Below are 16,969 nucleotides of genomic sequence, written 5' to 3' on the forward strand. Positions count from 1 at the left end.
CCAAAGCCTTCGGCGTTTGAATCGGGGGCGGGGCTTATACTTCTGCCTCTGGAGTCAGCGTGGCGGCTGCAGTAAAAGGCTGATTTATGGCTGCGCAGCATCGCGGCGCCGCCTTGTCCATCACGCATGGTGGCCCCGGTCCTCGGCTCTCTTCCCGCCAGGATGAAGTCAACATCCCAAGATTTAAAGTTTTTACACCAAACTTTTTTTTTATTGTTTGATTGACCGTCATTTTAAACCTGACTCGTAACTTGATGGTGGTAAATCGTCATTTTTGGGCAATATTGTCTCTTAAATCATATTGAAAGAAGTGTTGTTGGCTCCTATTGCTGCCCGTGGAAGTTCTCTCTTCCAGTTCAGGTTAACCTCGTGGATCCCAGCAGGGATCATCTACAGGAACACGCCGTTACTGCAGATAAACCCTCTGAGACCTCCAAGGTCACCGTGAACCTGCAGATATCTCAGACTCCTGGAAACGGGGGAGTCGTAAATCGGCGTCATCAGCGGTTGGAGCGAAGATGCGGAGCTTCATCGGAGAGGATGAAGAGGAGCAGCTTTACAACCCTCTAATGGAGCCGAGATCAACCCCGGTGCCATTAGGCAGAGACTCTTATCACTCCACCCAGATGGCACCGGGGGCTAGGCTAGGCTAGGCTAGGCTAGGCTAGCAGCAAGGTTGGCAGAGGTTGTTTTTGTGTAATGAGAGAACTTTCAGGCTTCTGACAGTGACCTGGGAGTTACTGGGTTGAGCAGCAGGAACACAAATTCATCAAAGACATTCATTTTGGCTCTAACTAAAACCCTGTGGATGCATTTTTAAACCCAGTTCAGAAACTTCAGAATTTTACCGTAAACTTTTGACATCCTGACCAAAAGAAGCCTCCCAAGTCTCAACTTTCCACAGCGTTGCAACGTCAATAAAAGGAACGTAGCAGGTGGGGGATGCTGGTGTTCCAAAAACCGAGCTACTGGACTGTTGCGGATGGTTGGTGTCCAGTTTATTTAGGATACACGGTCGTCCAAGTTTAATCCATTTCACTTCATTCTTAACCACAACGTTCTCCGTATTTTTTTCATTTTGCTCATCGTTTAGGGGAAAAGATGTAGAAATACTTTCATGATGACTGATGCCAAGGATACAGATCCTGGAACGGTTGTTTCCTCTGGTGCAGGTAAAGAACCAGTGATGCTGGCTAATGAAGGCGCTACCATCATTAGCAGCTTTGTAGCATTTGGCTGCTAATTGCTAACCACATACAAGCATATATACTTATGCGTAAATGAACGGCACACGTGTGTCCTCACAGATGACCTTGAACTCTACTGTTACCTGCTAAGGACACGTGCGCGCTCTCAAGGTCGAGGCGATGACGCTGATGTCCTGTGTGTGTTTGCTGATTGTGTTTTCCCGCAGGAGACGGTGACATCACCGCGTTGCCGCATCTCTTCACAGATGAACTGGTTATTTATGGGAGCTTAGAGGGGGAGGAGCCGTCAGAGAGGAGACTGCTGCCATCCCATAATCATGAATATGGCTCTGGCCAGCGTCCACCTGAAGGTAAAGGAGACGTTTGTCATCCACCGGCGTCCTTCCTTGAGATGAGGACGGATATTTAAGGTCAGCTCTCAGAAAAATAACAAAGTGGGTGACAGGTGGTGGAAAAGAAGAGCAGACTTTAAAATCCTTTAAAATCCACCTTAAACCCGCCGTCAAGACCAAAACAGCAGCCTAAAGGTTCCAAATAACAACAAACCTGCAACTGAGCTAAATAGGCTGTCTGTGTCGCCCCCCCCCCCCCCACACACACACACACACACACACACACACCCGCATCACCGCTGAATGTTTGGCTGTTTTGTTCCGTGGAGATGATGAAAACCTGGAGATCTTCTGGATCTCAGGCAGACGCGTCGGCACGTCTGGTTGTTTACGTCTGGACCAGGGACCCTCTGATGTGACGGGCCCTCGCCTGCTCTGGGGGGGGGGGGGGCTGGGACAGGGTGAACGTGGGGGGTCAGGGCCCATCAGTCACCGCTCCGCATCACAAGACTGACAGAAAAATGAGTTTCTGCAGAAGACAGAAGGACTTCACACCAGAACCCTGGAACAAAACTGTTACAGTCAGGACGGTCTCCACAGTCTTTCCAGAATCCTGGTCCTGGTCCCGGTCCTGGTCCTGGTGTTGCCTGGAGGACCATGATGAGGTTTTGCAATAAAGTTTTGATTTGTGGCTCTGCATCAGCATCATTTGGATGACTCGGTTACCTCCTCTAATCGGGTTTATAACAGATTGTGGTTATCAACAACCTCGTTTATGGTTGACTCACGTTAAACAACAACCCACGTGGTTTCATAATTGGCCGCGATAACAAGCGCGATGACGTCACAAACACGGTGAGAGGAAAACGACCTTTGTTAAAGATAGGAACATGACGTCATCCACATGTCAATCATCCAAAGAGCCCATTTGTTCTTTTACAGGTTTAAATCCACTTTGTTCACAGCATTAACCGGGTGGTTTGATGCTTTGTGTGGCTTTAACCTTGAATCCTGAACTAAAATCCGCCATATTTCAGTTTTGAGTTGTTTTTTCCACCGTTGCCGCGGTGGCGTCTGCGGGCTCAGGTGTGGTCAGGTAAATGAGACACCTCGGCGTGTTTGGTGCTCTGTGCGTGTGTGTGAGTGCGTGTCTGCCTGCCCCGACGAGGTGTGTGTTACAAAAAGCGACGCCTTCGGGCACGTGGCCCCGCCTCTTTCCCACTGGATCAACTTTCTTCGGGACGGGAACGAGCGGCGACGCCTCCTCCAGGCTCAGACATATAATCTGGGCCTGTCACAGCTTTTATCACGGCTGCATCCACCTTTCTCCGCAGCCCCCCCGCAGGCAGCAGATACCTGCACGCACATTCCATCAGCACGTCCCAGGAGGCGGATCACCTGTCCCTCCGTGGCCGCGGGGCAGACAGGTTCAGGTGCTTCTCCACATTGTCCCAACTGAAAGTTAAGATCCAAAACTCATCCAAATGAGACAAACAGCCCATAAAGGTGTTTTCTGCCTTCATCCTGATGGACCATAGAGGTGGAGGTGGGGGGGGGGGACGACGACATTTCAGGCACGTATCTAACGCCTGGCTTCGTCTGATGTTCAGATTTATGACCCATCGATTGGAACAGGTCAGCTCCCATCGATCCTGGAAGAGGTCTGAGGGTCCCCGGGGGTCCCCGTCCTCGCGTCAGCTGGTTTGGATCAAAGTACGTATGAATCAAAGCATAAACACGGGAAGTTTCAGGTTTTATGGGCTTAAGCAGCGTAAATGTCAGCATGTTTGTGACACCACATGACATGTTTACGCACTTCCTGTTGACACAAACGTTGACCTTTTTGAGGTTATTGGCTCCTCAATCATGAAGGACATCTGTCAGCCTCATGATGACCTCCTCTTCCTCCTCCTCCTTGTTTTTCTTCTTCTTCTGCCTTCAGTGGGCGGGGCTTACAAACATGTTCAGGTCTCTGCGTGAAGACGCAGCGTGCAGGAACATGTCTGAGCACCTTGTGAGCAGCTGGGAAGATCTGAACTTTTCTTTTTGTTCTAAACATCCTGCAAAGCCGAGAACGAGACGCAGGAAGAAACATTTCAGCTGGTTTCAGTCCGACATGATAAACACGTTTATGACGAAGGGCTGATCCACACTGCCGATAAAATCTGATCCGCCCTTAGAAAAGGAGCTTATTAAAACCTGCTTCTGGTCTTTGGTGTCTTGAGCTCTTTAGGTTCTACCAGGAACCCTTTTGATGGGTGATGGTAAACAGATAAAGAGTTTCTAGTAGAGGTGAAACCGATTCAGTTAAACACTGTTTTATCTTCTAAGTTCTGTTGTGAGCCCACGGTGAGCAGAACTTTTTGTCTTTGGGTTCCATCAAGAACAATATTCAAAAGTCACAAGAACATTAGGGGATGTTTTCTGTTTGGAAGTGTTTTATTTTCTTTCCATAAACTCAGTTAACACAGGTTCCACGTGGAACCTTGAGAGGAATGAGGGACATTTCGTTGTCAGGGAGTAGGAAAAATAGGAAGACTGGCTCTTGTGGAGGAACCATTAATCCTGAATAAAATAAATCTGCGAAGGTGAAATCCTTCATTCTCGAAACGATCACTGTTTATGCGACGCAGCGCTTTTGTCAAAACAGTCTTTAAAAATCCACCCTGTGATTTGCTGCTTGTTTTGACAGAATTCCGTGGATAATTCCCAGCAGCCTCTTTGGTTCCTCGACCTCACACGAGGAAGAGATTCCAGCTTCAGCTGCTGCTGCTGCAGGCTCTGCTCTCTGTGCCATACAATTATCCTGGTTCCCACCGGAGGTCTGGATCTGGGTGGAGTAAGCTGAGGCATTAAACACCACACACACACACACACACACACACACACCCACACACACACACACACGCAAAACAAAAGGAAGTAAAGCAGAAAAATAGCTGCAGGAAACAGACAGAGCGTGGCGAAAACATGGAGGAAATCTTTTGGGGTTTATTTTAAGGTGGAATAAACAGGAATCACTGAGCTTTCTGTGTCTTCGGTCTGTGACAAGTGTGTGTTTGTGCTGTAAGGCTGGTGACGGCTGGTACTGAAGCTGCACCGCTGCCAACTGTGCAGAGGGACCGGAACCTGCGGCGGTTAGCGCCCCCTGCCGGTGGAAACACCGACTGAGGTTCCACGCAAGAAACAATAATGGAAAAAACTCATCTGCGGCAACACATTATGTGTCGTACATTAAAGACACGATCAAAGATGACAGGCAGATGTTGTTCACAAACAATGTTGTTCAAGTCGCGCCAAAAACACTAGAAGCGAACTTGTTTAAAGACACAGGAACCAAATGCCAAAATGAAAAAAACTATCTCCTTTGTTCTCATCCTCATTAAAAGGAAGAAATAACCCTCTTATCCTAATAATCATGAACTTTCATCAGAAAACGCCACGATACTGAAATAAATAAGTCAATGCATCAGGCTATATAGGCCTCACAGCGCCACCCGGTGGTCATGGGATGTAGTGCAGCCGAATTGATCCTGAAGATTATTTAATAAATGATTTTGAGCGCAGTGCATGATGGGAACTCGTGTTAATGATCTGCAGTCGGTGACTGTGTGATGTCATCTGAACACCCACCCCCCCAAGTGCGAGCTTCTGCCCTTGCTTTCTTCGCCCCCCCATGTCCCCCCTCCCCTCCCCCCCCCCCTCCTCCCAGCTGGAGTAAATAATTCCCTGTCAGTGTAGCCTTTGCAGAGGAGCTCGTCATCCTGCAGAGGAACGCCAACGATGCCGGAGCTTGGACGAGGACGTTTGGGTCTCATCTGCCTGTCGGCGCTGTGCCTCAGCCTGGTGGGGGGGTCGAGGGCCCCGAAGACTCCCCGCTGTCCTGCCACCTGCTCTTGCACCAAAGACAGCGCCTTCTGTGTGGACACCAAGGCCATTCCCAGGAACTTTCCCCCTGGAATCATCTCTCTGTGAGTCCCTCAGGCATTTCTCTGTGTGGCTGCAGCGCTGATGTCAGCATCTATTATGGGATGATGCAGGAACCCCGGAGAACATGTCCCTGCTGATGTCCCCTCGACTTACATAATGAGGTTCCTCCACTGCAGCACTAACCTGTGGAGCTCCAGGCAGGAACTCCTCTGAGAGATAACAGGAACTCCTGAAATCTAAAAAGAGGAATCTTCTGCTGATCCTTGTGCAGCTTTAGAGTTTTTTTACTCAAGAACAAGAACGTCTAGGTCCTTCCGACAGAGTTAACATTTAAAATAAATGTTTTAATCGAAAAGGCGTTATTTTTTAAATCACTAACTCTGAGAATAGTAAGCACATTATTATTTTTTTTACCTCTTTGTCGCTTCGCCTCAGCATCAGATGACGTTTTATGAAGTTGTGTTTGTTCTTTATCGACGTCAGGCAGGTCCAACAATCAATTTATGATGTTTGTGCCAACAGGACGATGGTGAACGTCGCCTTCAGCACCATTCCAGAGGGGGCGTTCTCACACCTCCACCTGCTGCAGTTCCTGTGAGTCTCACACTCTCTCTCTCTCTCTCTCACACACACACACACACACACACAAGCACGCGCGCGTGTCACAATTTACTGTTTTCTATACCCATTCATCCGTCTGTTCTATTGTGTGTGTGTGTGTATCAGTGACATGGTGAACTGTTCTCACAGGACAAAGACTTGTTTATCTGCTCCAATAAATCCTTTGTGTTTTTCATCAGCAGCACAGTTTTTTATATATATATATATATTTTTAAATTTCCCTCTGTCTGTCTGTCTGCCTGCCTGTCTGTCTGCCTGTCTGTCTGCCCCCCCCCCCCCCCCCCCCCCCCCCCCATTTCCCTCTCTCAGGCTCTTGAACTCCAACACCTTCACAGCCATCTCTGACGATGCGTTCACTGGCCTGTCTCACCTGCAGTACCTGTGAGTGCCTCATCAGTGTCTGGGCCACTTTCTGCTTAAATACGAGTTAAGTGGATCTTTTTCTCCGCAGGTTCATCGAAAACAACGACATTCAGGCTCTTTCCAAGTTCACCTTCAGGGGACTCAAATCCCTGACGCACCTGTACGTACACCAGAGTCTGCCCCCCCCCCCCCCCCCCCCCCCCCCCCCACACCCATGTTTTTTTCATGCAGTTTTGAGGAACTCACAACGTTCTTTTTCCAGATCGCTCTCAAACAACAACCTGCAGCAGCTGCCCAGAGAACTCTTCAAACATCTGGACATCCTCACAGACCTGTAAGTGTGTGGACTCCAGGAGGAGGTTCTCTGGGTCCAGGTGGAGGGCTGGGGGTATAAACTCATGTGCTCTCTGTTCCGCTGCTCAGCGATCTGCGTGGGAACTCGTTCCACTGTGATTGTAAAATCAAGTGGTTGGTGGACTGGATGGAGAAGACCAACGCCTCCGTTCCAACTGTTTACTGCGCCAGTCCGTTTGAGTTCCAGGGACGACGAATCCGTGACCTTGTGCCCCGAGACTTCAACTGCATCACCGCAGGTTTCCTCTCCGCATCTTTAGAACGCTGAAGCTGGCGTTCCAGCAGAATCCTGAGGCTCGGCTCGGTTTGTTCTCTCCGCAGACTTTGCTGTTTACCAGACGTTCCCGTTCCACTCGGTCTCCGTGGAGTCGTACGAGTTCAACGACGACCAGTTTGTGACCTTCGCTCAGCCCGATTCGGGATTCTGCGCCGTGTATGTTTGGGATCACGTGGAGCTGGTCTTCAGGAGGTTCCACAACATCACCTGTAAGTGGAGACCAGGAACGTTCCGCTGCGAAGTGGTTTCAAAATGAATCTGTTCAAACTTCCTGTGGAACTTTTTCAGCACGTTCAGCCGTCTACTGCAAACCGGCGGTCATCAACAGCGGCCTCTACATGATCGTGGCTCAGCTTTTTGGTGGATCTCACATCTACAAGTCAGTGTTTTAATCAGAATAGCCATAAAAACGGGACAGAACTCGGATGTTTATGGGTTTAAGGGCGTATTTCTGAAAGTGTTGGACAGGTAAACCCTCTGTTGTCTCAGGTGGGAGGAGGCCCCGCAGCGTTTCGTGAAGATCCAGGACATCGACACTTCCCGCGTGAGGAAGCCCAACTTTGTGGACACCTTCCAGCTGGATGAAGAGTGGTACTTTGTGGTGGCCGACAGCTCCAAGGCCGGTTCCACCAGCATTTATCGCTGGAACAGCAATGGCTTCTACTCCCACCAGTCCCTCCACCCGTGGTACCGCGACATCCACGTGGAGTTCCTGGAGGTGGGCGGGAAGCCTCACCTCATCCTCTCCAGCGCCTCCCAGCCACCGGCGGTTTACCAGTGGAACCGGAGCCAGAAACAGTTTGTCTTCTGGTCCCAGATCACAGATCTGGCTGACGTGCAGATGGTCAAACACTTCTGGGTGAGGAAAGTTCTTTACGTCTGCCTCACCCGTTTTATCGGAGACTCCAAGATCCTCCGCTGGGAAGGGCAGCAGTTTGTGGAGATCCAGACTCTCCCGTCCCGTGGGTCCATGGCGGTGTTCCCCTTCAGCGTTGGCCTGCGCCAGTACCTGATTCTGGGGAGCGACTATTCCTTCTCCAGAGTGTATCTGTGGGACGACCTGACACAGCGTTTTCAACCCTTCCAGGAGCTGAACATGAGGGCGCCGCGGGCGTTCAGCCTGCTGTCGGTGGACGATAAGGACATCCTGCTGGCTGCCAGCTTCAAGGGCAACACACTGGCCTACCAACACCTGCTGGTGGACCTCAGCGCCAAGTAGACAAGATGGCTTTTAAAGGAGCATTTATGAACGCGTGCCAAATACAGACGGTTTAATCAAAGTTTCACCGGAGGAAAATAATCACTAATCTACTTTTATGCACTATTTTAATGTGTGAATGAACATGAAACTATTAGTGTTGCGTTAGCACGACATCGCTTCTCCTAACAGGCATCAATTTTTATAACGTTTGTTTCCTGCACTTGTGAAAACATGCACGTGTGTTTACTGGGCCACTCACGGGATTGGGTTATAAGGTGACTGTGAAACTGTGAAGGTTTTGGTAGAATTTACCAAGGTAATAATTTCACATGTGATGCAATGACAGTAAAGTGAACAACAATTACACAGCAATACTTGAACGTTTTCACTGTTGTTACGGTCTGTTTTGGGTTTGGTCGTATATAAAACAACAAACCCAGTTCTTACTATTATGTTTGTATTTTGATGTATGCACTATCTTCTCCTTATAAAGTGGGAAATGAAAATAATAATATCTGAATTTCTTTAATTATTCACAGGAAAACTTTCAAGAAGGGTGATGTGATGGATTGGCAATTGTTTTTAACATGCAGTCTATTTTTTAATGTTTTCACTATGGTGTATATTTTCTGATAGAAGATTAAAATTTGAATTAATGACATTGTACATAAGGGGGTGGGGGAAGGATCTAATTTTCCAGCAACAAAAAGGAGTTTTAATGCAACAAATAACACACTATTGCATGTTGTCACAAGCATGTCCTCTTGAGAATGCTTCATGATATTATCTGTATAAATAAACGCAATAAATACATAAATAAAAGCGTAACAAATGATTTTGCTTTTCTCGATGGTTCTAGGTCAAATGGATATCAGCTAATACCGTAGTACGCTCTTTAACGCCACTCTGAAAGCGTTTAATTTTTACACCGGAGTGTCTGTGGCGTTACTTGCGACGGCTCTCGGCACCGCCTTTTCGCGCCGTTGTGATGTATAAAACGAAGTTACTCAATGTTGTTTATGTAGGAAGCGAGAGCTCGCGTTACCCTGACTTTGGACATAATGAAGAAATTAAAGCGAATTGTTTGTTTATATGGCCGATCCGCTTGATATGTGTCTTCCATTTCAGTATTAGACAGCTTAGCTGAAAGTTTGACTCCAGTGTCGGCTTGTAACCGAACTCGCTCTTAGCTGTCTGATATTAGCCAGACTGTGTCTACAGCAGCTAGCAGGTGATTTAGCTGTTCTCGGTTGGGTTTGAAACATGTCTCTGGCCACTCTCACCCCGGAATGGGACGATGACGAGCGGATGGAGTTCATGTTCTCCGCTTTCAAGGAGAACCGAGATGTCAACACGACAGACTGGGACAGTAAAATGGCCTTCTGGACGGCCCTGGTCCTCAAGAGCTGCAGGCAGCGCGGCTCCGTGTACGTCAGCCTGCAGGAGCTCAACATGATCTTCCGGAGGAAAGAAAAATCACCGCTGGGTCTGCCCACTGTCCTCCAGTCCTTGGCCAGGTATCTGTGACTGTCAGCCGGCCACTGCTGCTACGGCCGCCCGCTAATGTTAACCGTGTGTCTTGTGTCAGATGTGGGAAGATCCAGAAGGAATCCGAGTTCGCAGCCAGTGTGGACTGTGGCTGGCTGTCCTGGGGTGTCGGACTGCTGCTGGTCAAACCTCTCAAATGGACCTTCTCCACTCTGTTGGGAGGCAGCCGGGTTCCTCCCGAGGAGCCTTTTGTCGTTATCGAACTGGTGAAGGTTTGTTGGAGTGATGCGGTGGAGCCCGGTTCACCAGGGTTCTGCCATATATATTCGCCTCAGTCACGAACCATTCTGGATTTGCATCTTCAGAGGGGGTGTGCGTGTTTCAGGAGAAAGCGGCAGAGGTTCTGGGGGCGTACCGCAGCAGTGACCTGGGCGGCTCGTCGGTCCTGTCGTTTGCAGAACTCTCCTCCGTCTGTTCTGGTGTCTGTGCAGACGAGAGCACGCTGTGCATGGCGCTGCTGCAGCTGCAGAGAGACAAGCAGGTGACGGTCTCCCTGCACGACGGCGAGAAGGTACCCTCCACCGCGGGTCAGGGCAGAGCGAGCTGCTGTGGCGGGGACCTGATGACCTCTGTTCTGAAACAGGTTGTCAAGTTCTGCCAGCACGGGCAGGACCGAGTGTCCCCTGTCAGCGACGTGGACGTCGGCATCTACCAGCTGCAGCGCAGCGAGAAGCTGCTGGGAGAGCGAGTGGAGAGACTGGAGCTGGACGCCCACAAGTAGGTTGTGTTGTCACAGGGGGCGCTGATGTTTCCACCCTGATGGCCGTTGCTGATATTTGACTGTTGTCAGATGCAAAGAAGAAGCGAAGATGCTGCTGAGGGAAGGCAAGAAGTCACAGGTACTGATAACAGGTGTCGAACAGCCCAGGACTGGGCCAGCGGTGACTCTGAGCGCTGTCGCCAACAGGCGCTGAGGTGTTTAAGAGGCCGGAAACGGGTGGAGAAGAGAGCTGAGAACCTGTTGGCCAAGGTGGAGTCCATCAGAGAAATCCTGGACAGAATCGCTCAATCACAGACCGACAAGATGGTGAGAGGTGAAGCTGAGCGATCCACCAAGAGCTGCCGTTAAAGTGTTCTGAACCCGCAGGTCATTCAGGCCTATCAGGCCGGGGTGTCGGCGCTGAAGCTCTCCCTCAAGGACGTGACTGTGGAGCGAGCCGAGAACCTCGTGGATCAAATCCAAGAGGTGCCCTTTTCTTCTGACTCGGATTTGTGTTGATCGGGATCTGACGTTTCGTGATCTTTTTCAGCTGTGCGACGCCCAAGATGACGTGAACCAGACCTTATCTCGCGGTGTAGCCGGCGCAGGTATGAGCGTGACAGTGGGATGGTCCTTGGGGTGACGCTGCCCCGTCTGTGTGGAGGGCTCATTGAATGTGTGGATTGTTGCAGAGGGAGATATGGACGAGCTGGAGGAGGAACTGAAGCTCTTGTTGGATGAAACAAAGCCAGATTCCATCTCATTGTTACCTGAAGTTCCTTCGGGGGCGGTGAAACACCCCGGGGGTACTGGGCTGCTGGATTCTCTCCCTGATGCCCCTCATGGTCCTATTGGCATTTGTGAGCAGCTGAAGCAGTTATCTGTGACAGACGCAGGTCGGTGGATTCAGACCTTTCTGTACTGTCAGGCCAGAAAGAGACAATTTCTAATAATTCATTCTTTTCTCTGTTCAGACTGGCAGCAGTGACGCCTGCACTTTAAAAATCCTTATCTGCACTTTGCTGCTCCACATCAGGAACAGTTTTAATCATTTAAACTGCGTCGCCAAATTGATGATGTCCTTAAATATCCTTTAATTGTTAAGTGGCCTTTTCAACTGTTGATGTGGAACGTGATGCCAAAACATCGTCTGATGACCCGACAAGTCTACCTTAAAGTCAGTTTAACTAAAAGCTTGACAAATAAAATACAAATCAGCAGTGGGCTTTGTTCAATCCATGAAAACCACTTTTGTGATATTTGGTGCAACTTTGAGCAGCAGTCAGGAATATTCCAAATTCCGACCACCAGGGGTCGCTGTTCTAAAAGAAAGAAACATCAGCGATATACTCGTGTTCCATTTCCACCCCTTTTATCCATCAATCACAGACAACAAGAACCCGCAGTAGTCAAATGATCGAACTACAGGCTCTTCGGGTAAGAACAGATCGTGACAAAGCATCGTGGTTTTATTGAACAGATTAACTGGTGATATAGTGAAGGTCAGATGTGTTGAATATATTCTGGGACTGCAGTGATAATCTGGGGTGTATTCTATTAAACAATAACTTAAAAAACTGGATACAAATGTTCAGCCTTTATAAAGTACCAGCCATAATCACAAAGATCAGTGAACGTTACTCCAGCTCGCCTTCCTCCTCAGGTTTGGACTGTATTTACGGCTGCTCGCCAACAGAAGGACGTGACATCACATTCAAGAGAGCGAGTGAACATGACGGCGCACGGTTCCTGCTATATGCTGAGATTAAACATTCAGGTTATTAGTGTGACTACTGAATGCAGCTGTGAGCGGATACGTGACTACGCAGCAGGTCAGACAGGCACCGACGCAGGTATTAGGTGGGGGGGGGCTGTTGTTTTCACCAAGACAGAAGTAAAGGTGGGACAATATTTGGCATGCATTACGTCAGCCTCCGTCATGAAAAAAGTCTTTCGGACCAAACCAAGTCTGTTGATGTTGCAGCATAAAAGCGACGCAGCAGTGACGCAGCAGTGACGCAGCAGCGCCTCAGCGGCGCCTCGTCCCTCCAGGATCCGTCTGCTGTGGAAAATGCTGCAGCCACAAATGTCCTAAAGTGACTTGAAACGTAACAGCTATTGTGCGCTCTTAATCATCGCGTTAAAACTTAAAGCAGTTCAGTTTAGCAATATTTGCGTGATCGATTAAACTGCAGGTTAAATCCCAGACTAAGCGTGACCTCCCAGGGGGCGGGGTTACAGCGTGACCTCCCAGGGGGCGGGGTTACAGTGTGACCTCCCGGAGGGGCGTGGTTACAGTATGGCCTTCCAGGGGCGGGGTTAGAGCGTGCACAGGTGTTACACTGTCCGATCAGTTCCTGAACGCTTCCTCACAACCTTCTCCTCGCTGACCTGGTCCACCGCCAGTGTTTCCAGTTCTGCCTGAGGCGGGGCCACCGGAGGGTGGGCGCCGTGAGTAATGCGATGTGCTACGCCCACGTGGGCCCTGTACTGGCGGTCCCGGGCGGGGCTGTGGCGAGGGCTCTGCACGCCACCCAGGGGAGGAATAGGGGAGCGCTCCGAGGTGATGGGGGGGATAACAGCCGGTCGCTCTCTGACGACCTGCAGCTCCGGCGACTCTCTGCCCGCCTGTAGGAAAGGCGTGGGGTCCGGCATGGCCTCAACAGTCTCCCGCAGGACCACCCGCCGACCGTCCGGGCCGACCCGATAAACCTCTGTCAGCTCCGGGTGGAGTGGCTGGGAAAGGCTCTTCTTCATGCGGCGCCGAGGCGTGTCCGGTTGCCTGTCTTTGTCCGGGGGTGGCGAGGGCTTGTAGGAGGTGATGGGACTGACGTTTGGGCTGGCCTCCGAGGAGCTGCCTGCCAGCAGCTTCTTCTTTGTGGCGTGCAGCTGCGAGGTAAGATACGCTATCGTGCTAGCTCGCTGTTCTAGCTCGCCGGACAGAACAGTCAACTTGTGGCTCTTCATCTTCAGCTCCTCCAGGTACTTCTTCTCCCGCTCCTTTATAGTGTTCTCCAGGACGGAGATCATGGCGTTCTTCTGCTCCAGGTCCCTGAGGAGCTCCGTGTTTTCTTCTTCTTTCTTCTTCAGTTCCGCTTCCAGCTCCTCACACCTCCTCTGCAGCTCCCGGCATCGGGCTTCACTTCCATCTAAAAACAACAGAATAACAAATGTGAACAAATGTTCTCTGTGCTCATCGTGGACCTTTTTACTTCCTAGGAGCCGAGAGAGGAGGAGCTAAAAACGATGCTGGGATGAACGCGGATGCTGCGGGAGGCTCATCTGCAACGTGTGGCCTGATCACATTACAGCAGTGATCTTCACTGACCTTCGCCACCCTGCCACACCACTATAGGTCTTCGTCATAAAGGTCTCCTTCACACAATGATGAAGGTGTTTCTTTCTTTTAAAAATAGCTGCAGCAGCTGAGCAGTGCTGCATTAAACCAGCTGTGCATTAGCACAGATAATCTTATTTCGGAGCACTCCAATTTTAGATATCTGACACCATCGTGTCTCTGACAGGAGGTACTGGCGCTGCTGGTCTGGCAGCTGCACGTCAGATCCAGGAAACCAGCCGGCCTGCCGGACAGTGAACTAGAGCACAGTCACGGCCGTGTGGGGGGGAGGGGCGGGTGGGAAAGGACAATGGGAGCTCTGAGGTGCAACAGAGTCTCACAGTTCAACAGATTTGTGGGTTTGCCTCAAAAAAGGAGGCCGGGCCCCAGGGTGCTTGTTTATGTGTGCCACTGCTAAAGGCTAACGAGTACGGTGAAGAAGGCAGGCTTACCCGAAGGATCAGAGCTTCTCATGGTCAACTCGTACGTCAGGTCTATGGAAACAGCAGAAGAAGAGTGTTAATGTCTCATGTGACTACAGCAGCGCCGATCCGCGTTTAGAGAAATCGGGATGGTGCTTCCCATCAGCTGGAGGATTTTAACAGGATTAATGCAAGTTCAGTGTTAGTGTCAGCGTCACATCAGGAAACCAGGTCTTGTGTCCTGGATGAAACGCTGAGCTCAGCAGCTCTGGAGGGAGCGTGCGCTCACCTGTGCACTGCTGCTGTAACCTGCGGATCTCTGCGTGCAGCCCCTTCAGCGTGTTGGCGTGGTCCTGCTGCAGGAAGAGCAGGTTCTTCTGAGCGCTCTGCAGCTGATTCTCCAGCGTTACGTTCGCCGACGCCATGTTGGCGGTCACCAGTTTTGGAACCTGAAGGCACAAAGAGCGACGTGGTGTTCTTTAGTTGGTGGATGAATCAAAATCTCATCCATCTAGAGTTTTCCTGTCAGAGTCTATAACATAGCAAAATAGGATCAATAGTGGTTGCCATGGTGACACTGGGTGTGGTATGACACCGGACACTTTGGCCTCCAGAATCGCAAAACATTTGCGTTGATCCATCTCCTCCAGTCTCATTGATCCGTTTGAAAGCTGGGGGGAAAAAAAGCCCCCTCATTTGGGGGCTTCAATAAAACATCCAGGAACTTACATCATCAGCTCGCAGACATAAATAATAAATCTGTCACGGCTACATTAGTCGACACACTTTCAGCGGCTGGCTTGTGCGATTTGGTGGAGCCGGACCAACAATCAAAGCCGGTGATGTCAGGAGAGGCGGAGAGGTGGTGGATTATTGATGAGTGATGTGGAGTCCTTCCTGTAAACTCCCAGATGTTCCGAGAATAGCTGCCACAGCTGGGCCACATCCAACAAGCCAGGATGAACGTGACAAACGCTCCAACGGCAGAATTCACAGTCGTTTATCTGGATGGAGACGGATGTCCAGTGATTTCCCAAAACCCAGAAAGCCTCTGAAAGCTTTTGGCCAGCAGAGACATCAATAATCAATGAACTGCAGCAGCAGCATGAAACATTAGCCGAGGAGCATCAACAAACACAGCGCCGGCGCCACCATTTCACGGTGGTTCTGGGTTTTAGAGTTACAAGAGCATTCTGAGGGATTCTGACTTCCATTGGAAGGTTCTGAGGCGGGTTTATGGAGCGGGTCTGAAGATCTGAATTCTGAAGGTTCGTAAAGTTACCTGATGTAGAACAACAACGATGCCACGGGACCCAGTCGTTTTAAAGTGGACGGACACGAACTTTCAAGAACATTTAGAGTTTCAGCACCTGCAATGCGGAGAGCAGCTACTTCACACAAAAGAGCCGAACACGGACGACGACCGTCCGGGCCAGACCGCTCCCCTCATACCCACTTCTGGTGTATAAAACATGAGTTTAACCTTCACATTTGTTACTGGTGGGCTGATTTATGAGTTCGGTGCCGCCACAGAGCTCGTCTCTGCGGTTAATATTACACCCGAGGAGGAGCTGTCCAGTTTCAGGAGGCGCAGCCAAGCTAGCTCCGGCTGCCAAAGTGCCTTTAAAACCAGCCGAAAAGCCCAATCTCCTCCTCAGAACAGCCACAACTATACCAATCTTTGAGTGACGAGAGATTCTCTGTTTTGTCAGTCACGAACCGCTAAATTCGGCGTGTGTTGAATTAGCAGGACGATTTTATTTCAACAAAGACGCAGTTTAGCAAAATCGGGCCACATATGATGATAATAAGCAATTTAAAACTTTGCCGATGCGACGACTGAACCGCCTCGAAATACACCCGTTTCAGCAGATTCTGCGCTCATAAGGTTTGAATGAAATAACCCCCATGCAGGGGAAGTATGTATGACGCTTTAATGACGCTAAGCTAACCAAGCGGCTAACGGTGCGGCGGCGGCGGCACCTTACCTCGAGGAGTCCTTACCTTAGGGCTAAAATATGCCGACTGTGATGTGAATTGACCGTGAACTGTCGCGGGACAGTCGGGCTACACCGGTTAAGTGCGCTGTGCCGTGCGGGGCATGTCGGTGATGCTGTCAGCCAGGGGATTCGTCTCGCTGGGGTGAGAGGGGAGGAGGGCGCCTGTGTCACTTTCCCATCATCTCCCGGAGATACACAAAATAAAGCGGTGCATCATGGGAAAGCGGGACGGGACCGGCCGACGTGGTTTTAAAGACGTTCGTTTCTGTCCGTGCCACCAAACATCGCACCGAAATGAAGGCCAAAAGGACGTAGAGCAGAGTCACAAACCGTGTTTGAGATGGAACGCTGAAGCTGCTGCACCCTCCGGTTCGTTTGTGCTCGGACCGAGTCGCCAGGCAGCGTCGTCACCATAGCAACAGATTCCGTCACACAGACGGGAAAGCGCGTCACTGCCACCTAGCGACAGATACCGAACGTTACACAAGAGATTCTTCCACAAGACAATGAAAATCGAAGAAAAAAAAAATCAGACATTAATATCTTGCTCTCTGTGGAAGTCCGTAAACATTTTAACCGTATAAACTAATAAAGACAGTAATTTTTTACAGTTTAAATTGTCAAATTTAGATCAATGGCCCTTCTACTATTATACAGCTGTTGTGTAATACTAGAG

The 16,969-nt window shown here is 50.0% G+C and overlaps 3 protein-coding genes across 8 annotated transcripts; 2 read left to right on the top strand and 1 right to left on the bottom strand.

Moving 5' to 3' along the window:
• Nucleotides 1-5,257: 5,257 nt before the first annotated feature.
• On the top strand, nucleotides 5,258-8,311 carry lgi3 (leucine-rich repeat LGI family, member 3). Its single transcript, NM_001078620.2, is given in 9 exon segments — nucleotides 5,258-5,511; nucleotides 5,993-6,064; nucleotides 6,401-6,472; nucleotides 6,543-6,614; nucleotides 6,717-6,788; nucleotides 6,878-7,047; nucleotides 7,130-7,294; nucleotides 7,374-7,464; nucleotides 7,575-8,311. Coding segments are annotated over 9 exon segments (1,632 nt in total). The 5' UTR covers nucleotides 5,258-5,323; the 3' UTR covers nucleotides 8,305-8,311.
• Nucleotides 8,312-9,275: 964 nt separating this feature from the next.
• chmp7 (charged multivesicular body protein 7) lies at nucleotides 9,276-11,757 on the top strand. The gene is made up of 10 exons (XM_011615489.2): nucleotides 9,276-9,803; nucleotides 9,875-10,046; nucleotides 10,160-10,345; nucleotides 10,418-10,551; nucleotides 10,625-10,673; nucleotides 10,742-10,861; nucleotides 10,922-11,020; nucleotides 11,085-11,142; nucleotides 11,227-11,430; nucleotides 11,509-11,757. Exons 1-10 carry the CDS (start codon nucleotides 9,550-9,552, stop codon nucleotides 11,520-11,522), a joined length of 1,290 nt encoding a protein of 429 aa, XP_011613791.2. The 5' UTR covers nucleotides 9,276-9,549; the 3' UTR covers nucleotides 11,523-11,757.
• Nucleotides 11,758-11,889: 132 nt separating this feature from the next.
• Nucleotides 11,890-16,722, bottom strand: ccdc92 (coiled-coil domain containing 92). Of its 6 annotated transcripts, none has more exons than XM_029829798.1 (6): nucleotides 16,298-16,496; nucleotides 15,576-15,663; nucleotides 15,080-15,297; nucleotides 14,583-14,742; nucleotides 14,324-14,365; nucleotides 11,890-13,683 (listed from the first exon to the last, which is right to left on the bottom strand). In XM_029829798.1, exons 4-6 carry the CDS (start codon nucleotides 14,716-14,718, stop codon nucleotides 12,872-12,874), a joined length of 990 nt encoding a protein of 329 aa, XP_029685658.1. In that variant the 5' UTR covers nucleotides 14,719-14,742; nucleotides 15,080-15,297; nucleotides 15,576-15,663; nucleotides 16,298-16,496; the 3' UTR covers nucleotides 11,890-12,871. The 6 variants fall into 6 exon arrangements, with proteins under 6 accessions (XP_029685658.1, XP_029685656.1, XP_011613793.1 ...); XM_029829796.1 differs by having other exon boundaries at nucleotides 15,023-15,297; XM_011615491.2 differs by lacking the exon at nucleotides 15,080-15,297.
• Nucleotides 16,723-16,969: the final 247 nt, after the last annotated feature.

This window comes from Takifugu rubripes, chromosome 21 (assembly GCF_901000725.2).
Source record: "Takifugu rubripes chromosome 21, fTakRub1.2, whole genome shotgun sequence".
In the NCBI taxonomy this organism is placed as follows: Eukaryota; Metazoa; Chordata; class Actinopteri; order Tetraodontiformes; family Tetraodontidae; genus Takifugu; species Takifugu rubripes.

Bases quoted from the DNA above. Each gene is read 5' to 3' on its own strand.
- chmp7 (XM_011615489.2), top strand. From the start codon at position 9,550: ATGTCTCTGGCCACTCTCACCCCGGAATGGGACGATGACGAGCGGATG. The intron at 9,804-9,874 runs GTATCTGTGACT...GTCTTGTGTCAG, and splicing joins GTCCTCCAGTCCTTGGCCAG to ATGTGGGAAGATCCAGAAGG. The intron at 10,346-10,417 runs GTACCCTCCACC...GTTCTGAAACAG, and splicing joins CCCTGCACGACGGCGAGAAG to GTTGTCAAGTTCTGCCAGCA.
- ccdc92 (XM_029829795.1), bottom strand. From the start codon at position 16,707: ATGGTGACGACGCTGCCTGGCGACTCGGTCCGAGCACAAACGAACCGG. The intron at 14,743-16,623 runs GTTTGTGACTCT...TTGTGCCTTCAG, and splicing joins AGCGTTCCATCTCAAACACG to GTTCCAAAACTGGTGACCGC. The intron at 13,684-14,323 runs GTAAGCCTGCCT...TGTTGTTTTTAG, and splicing joins GAGAAGCTCTGATCCTTCGG to ATGGAAGTGAAGCCCGATGC.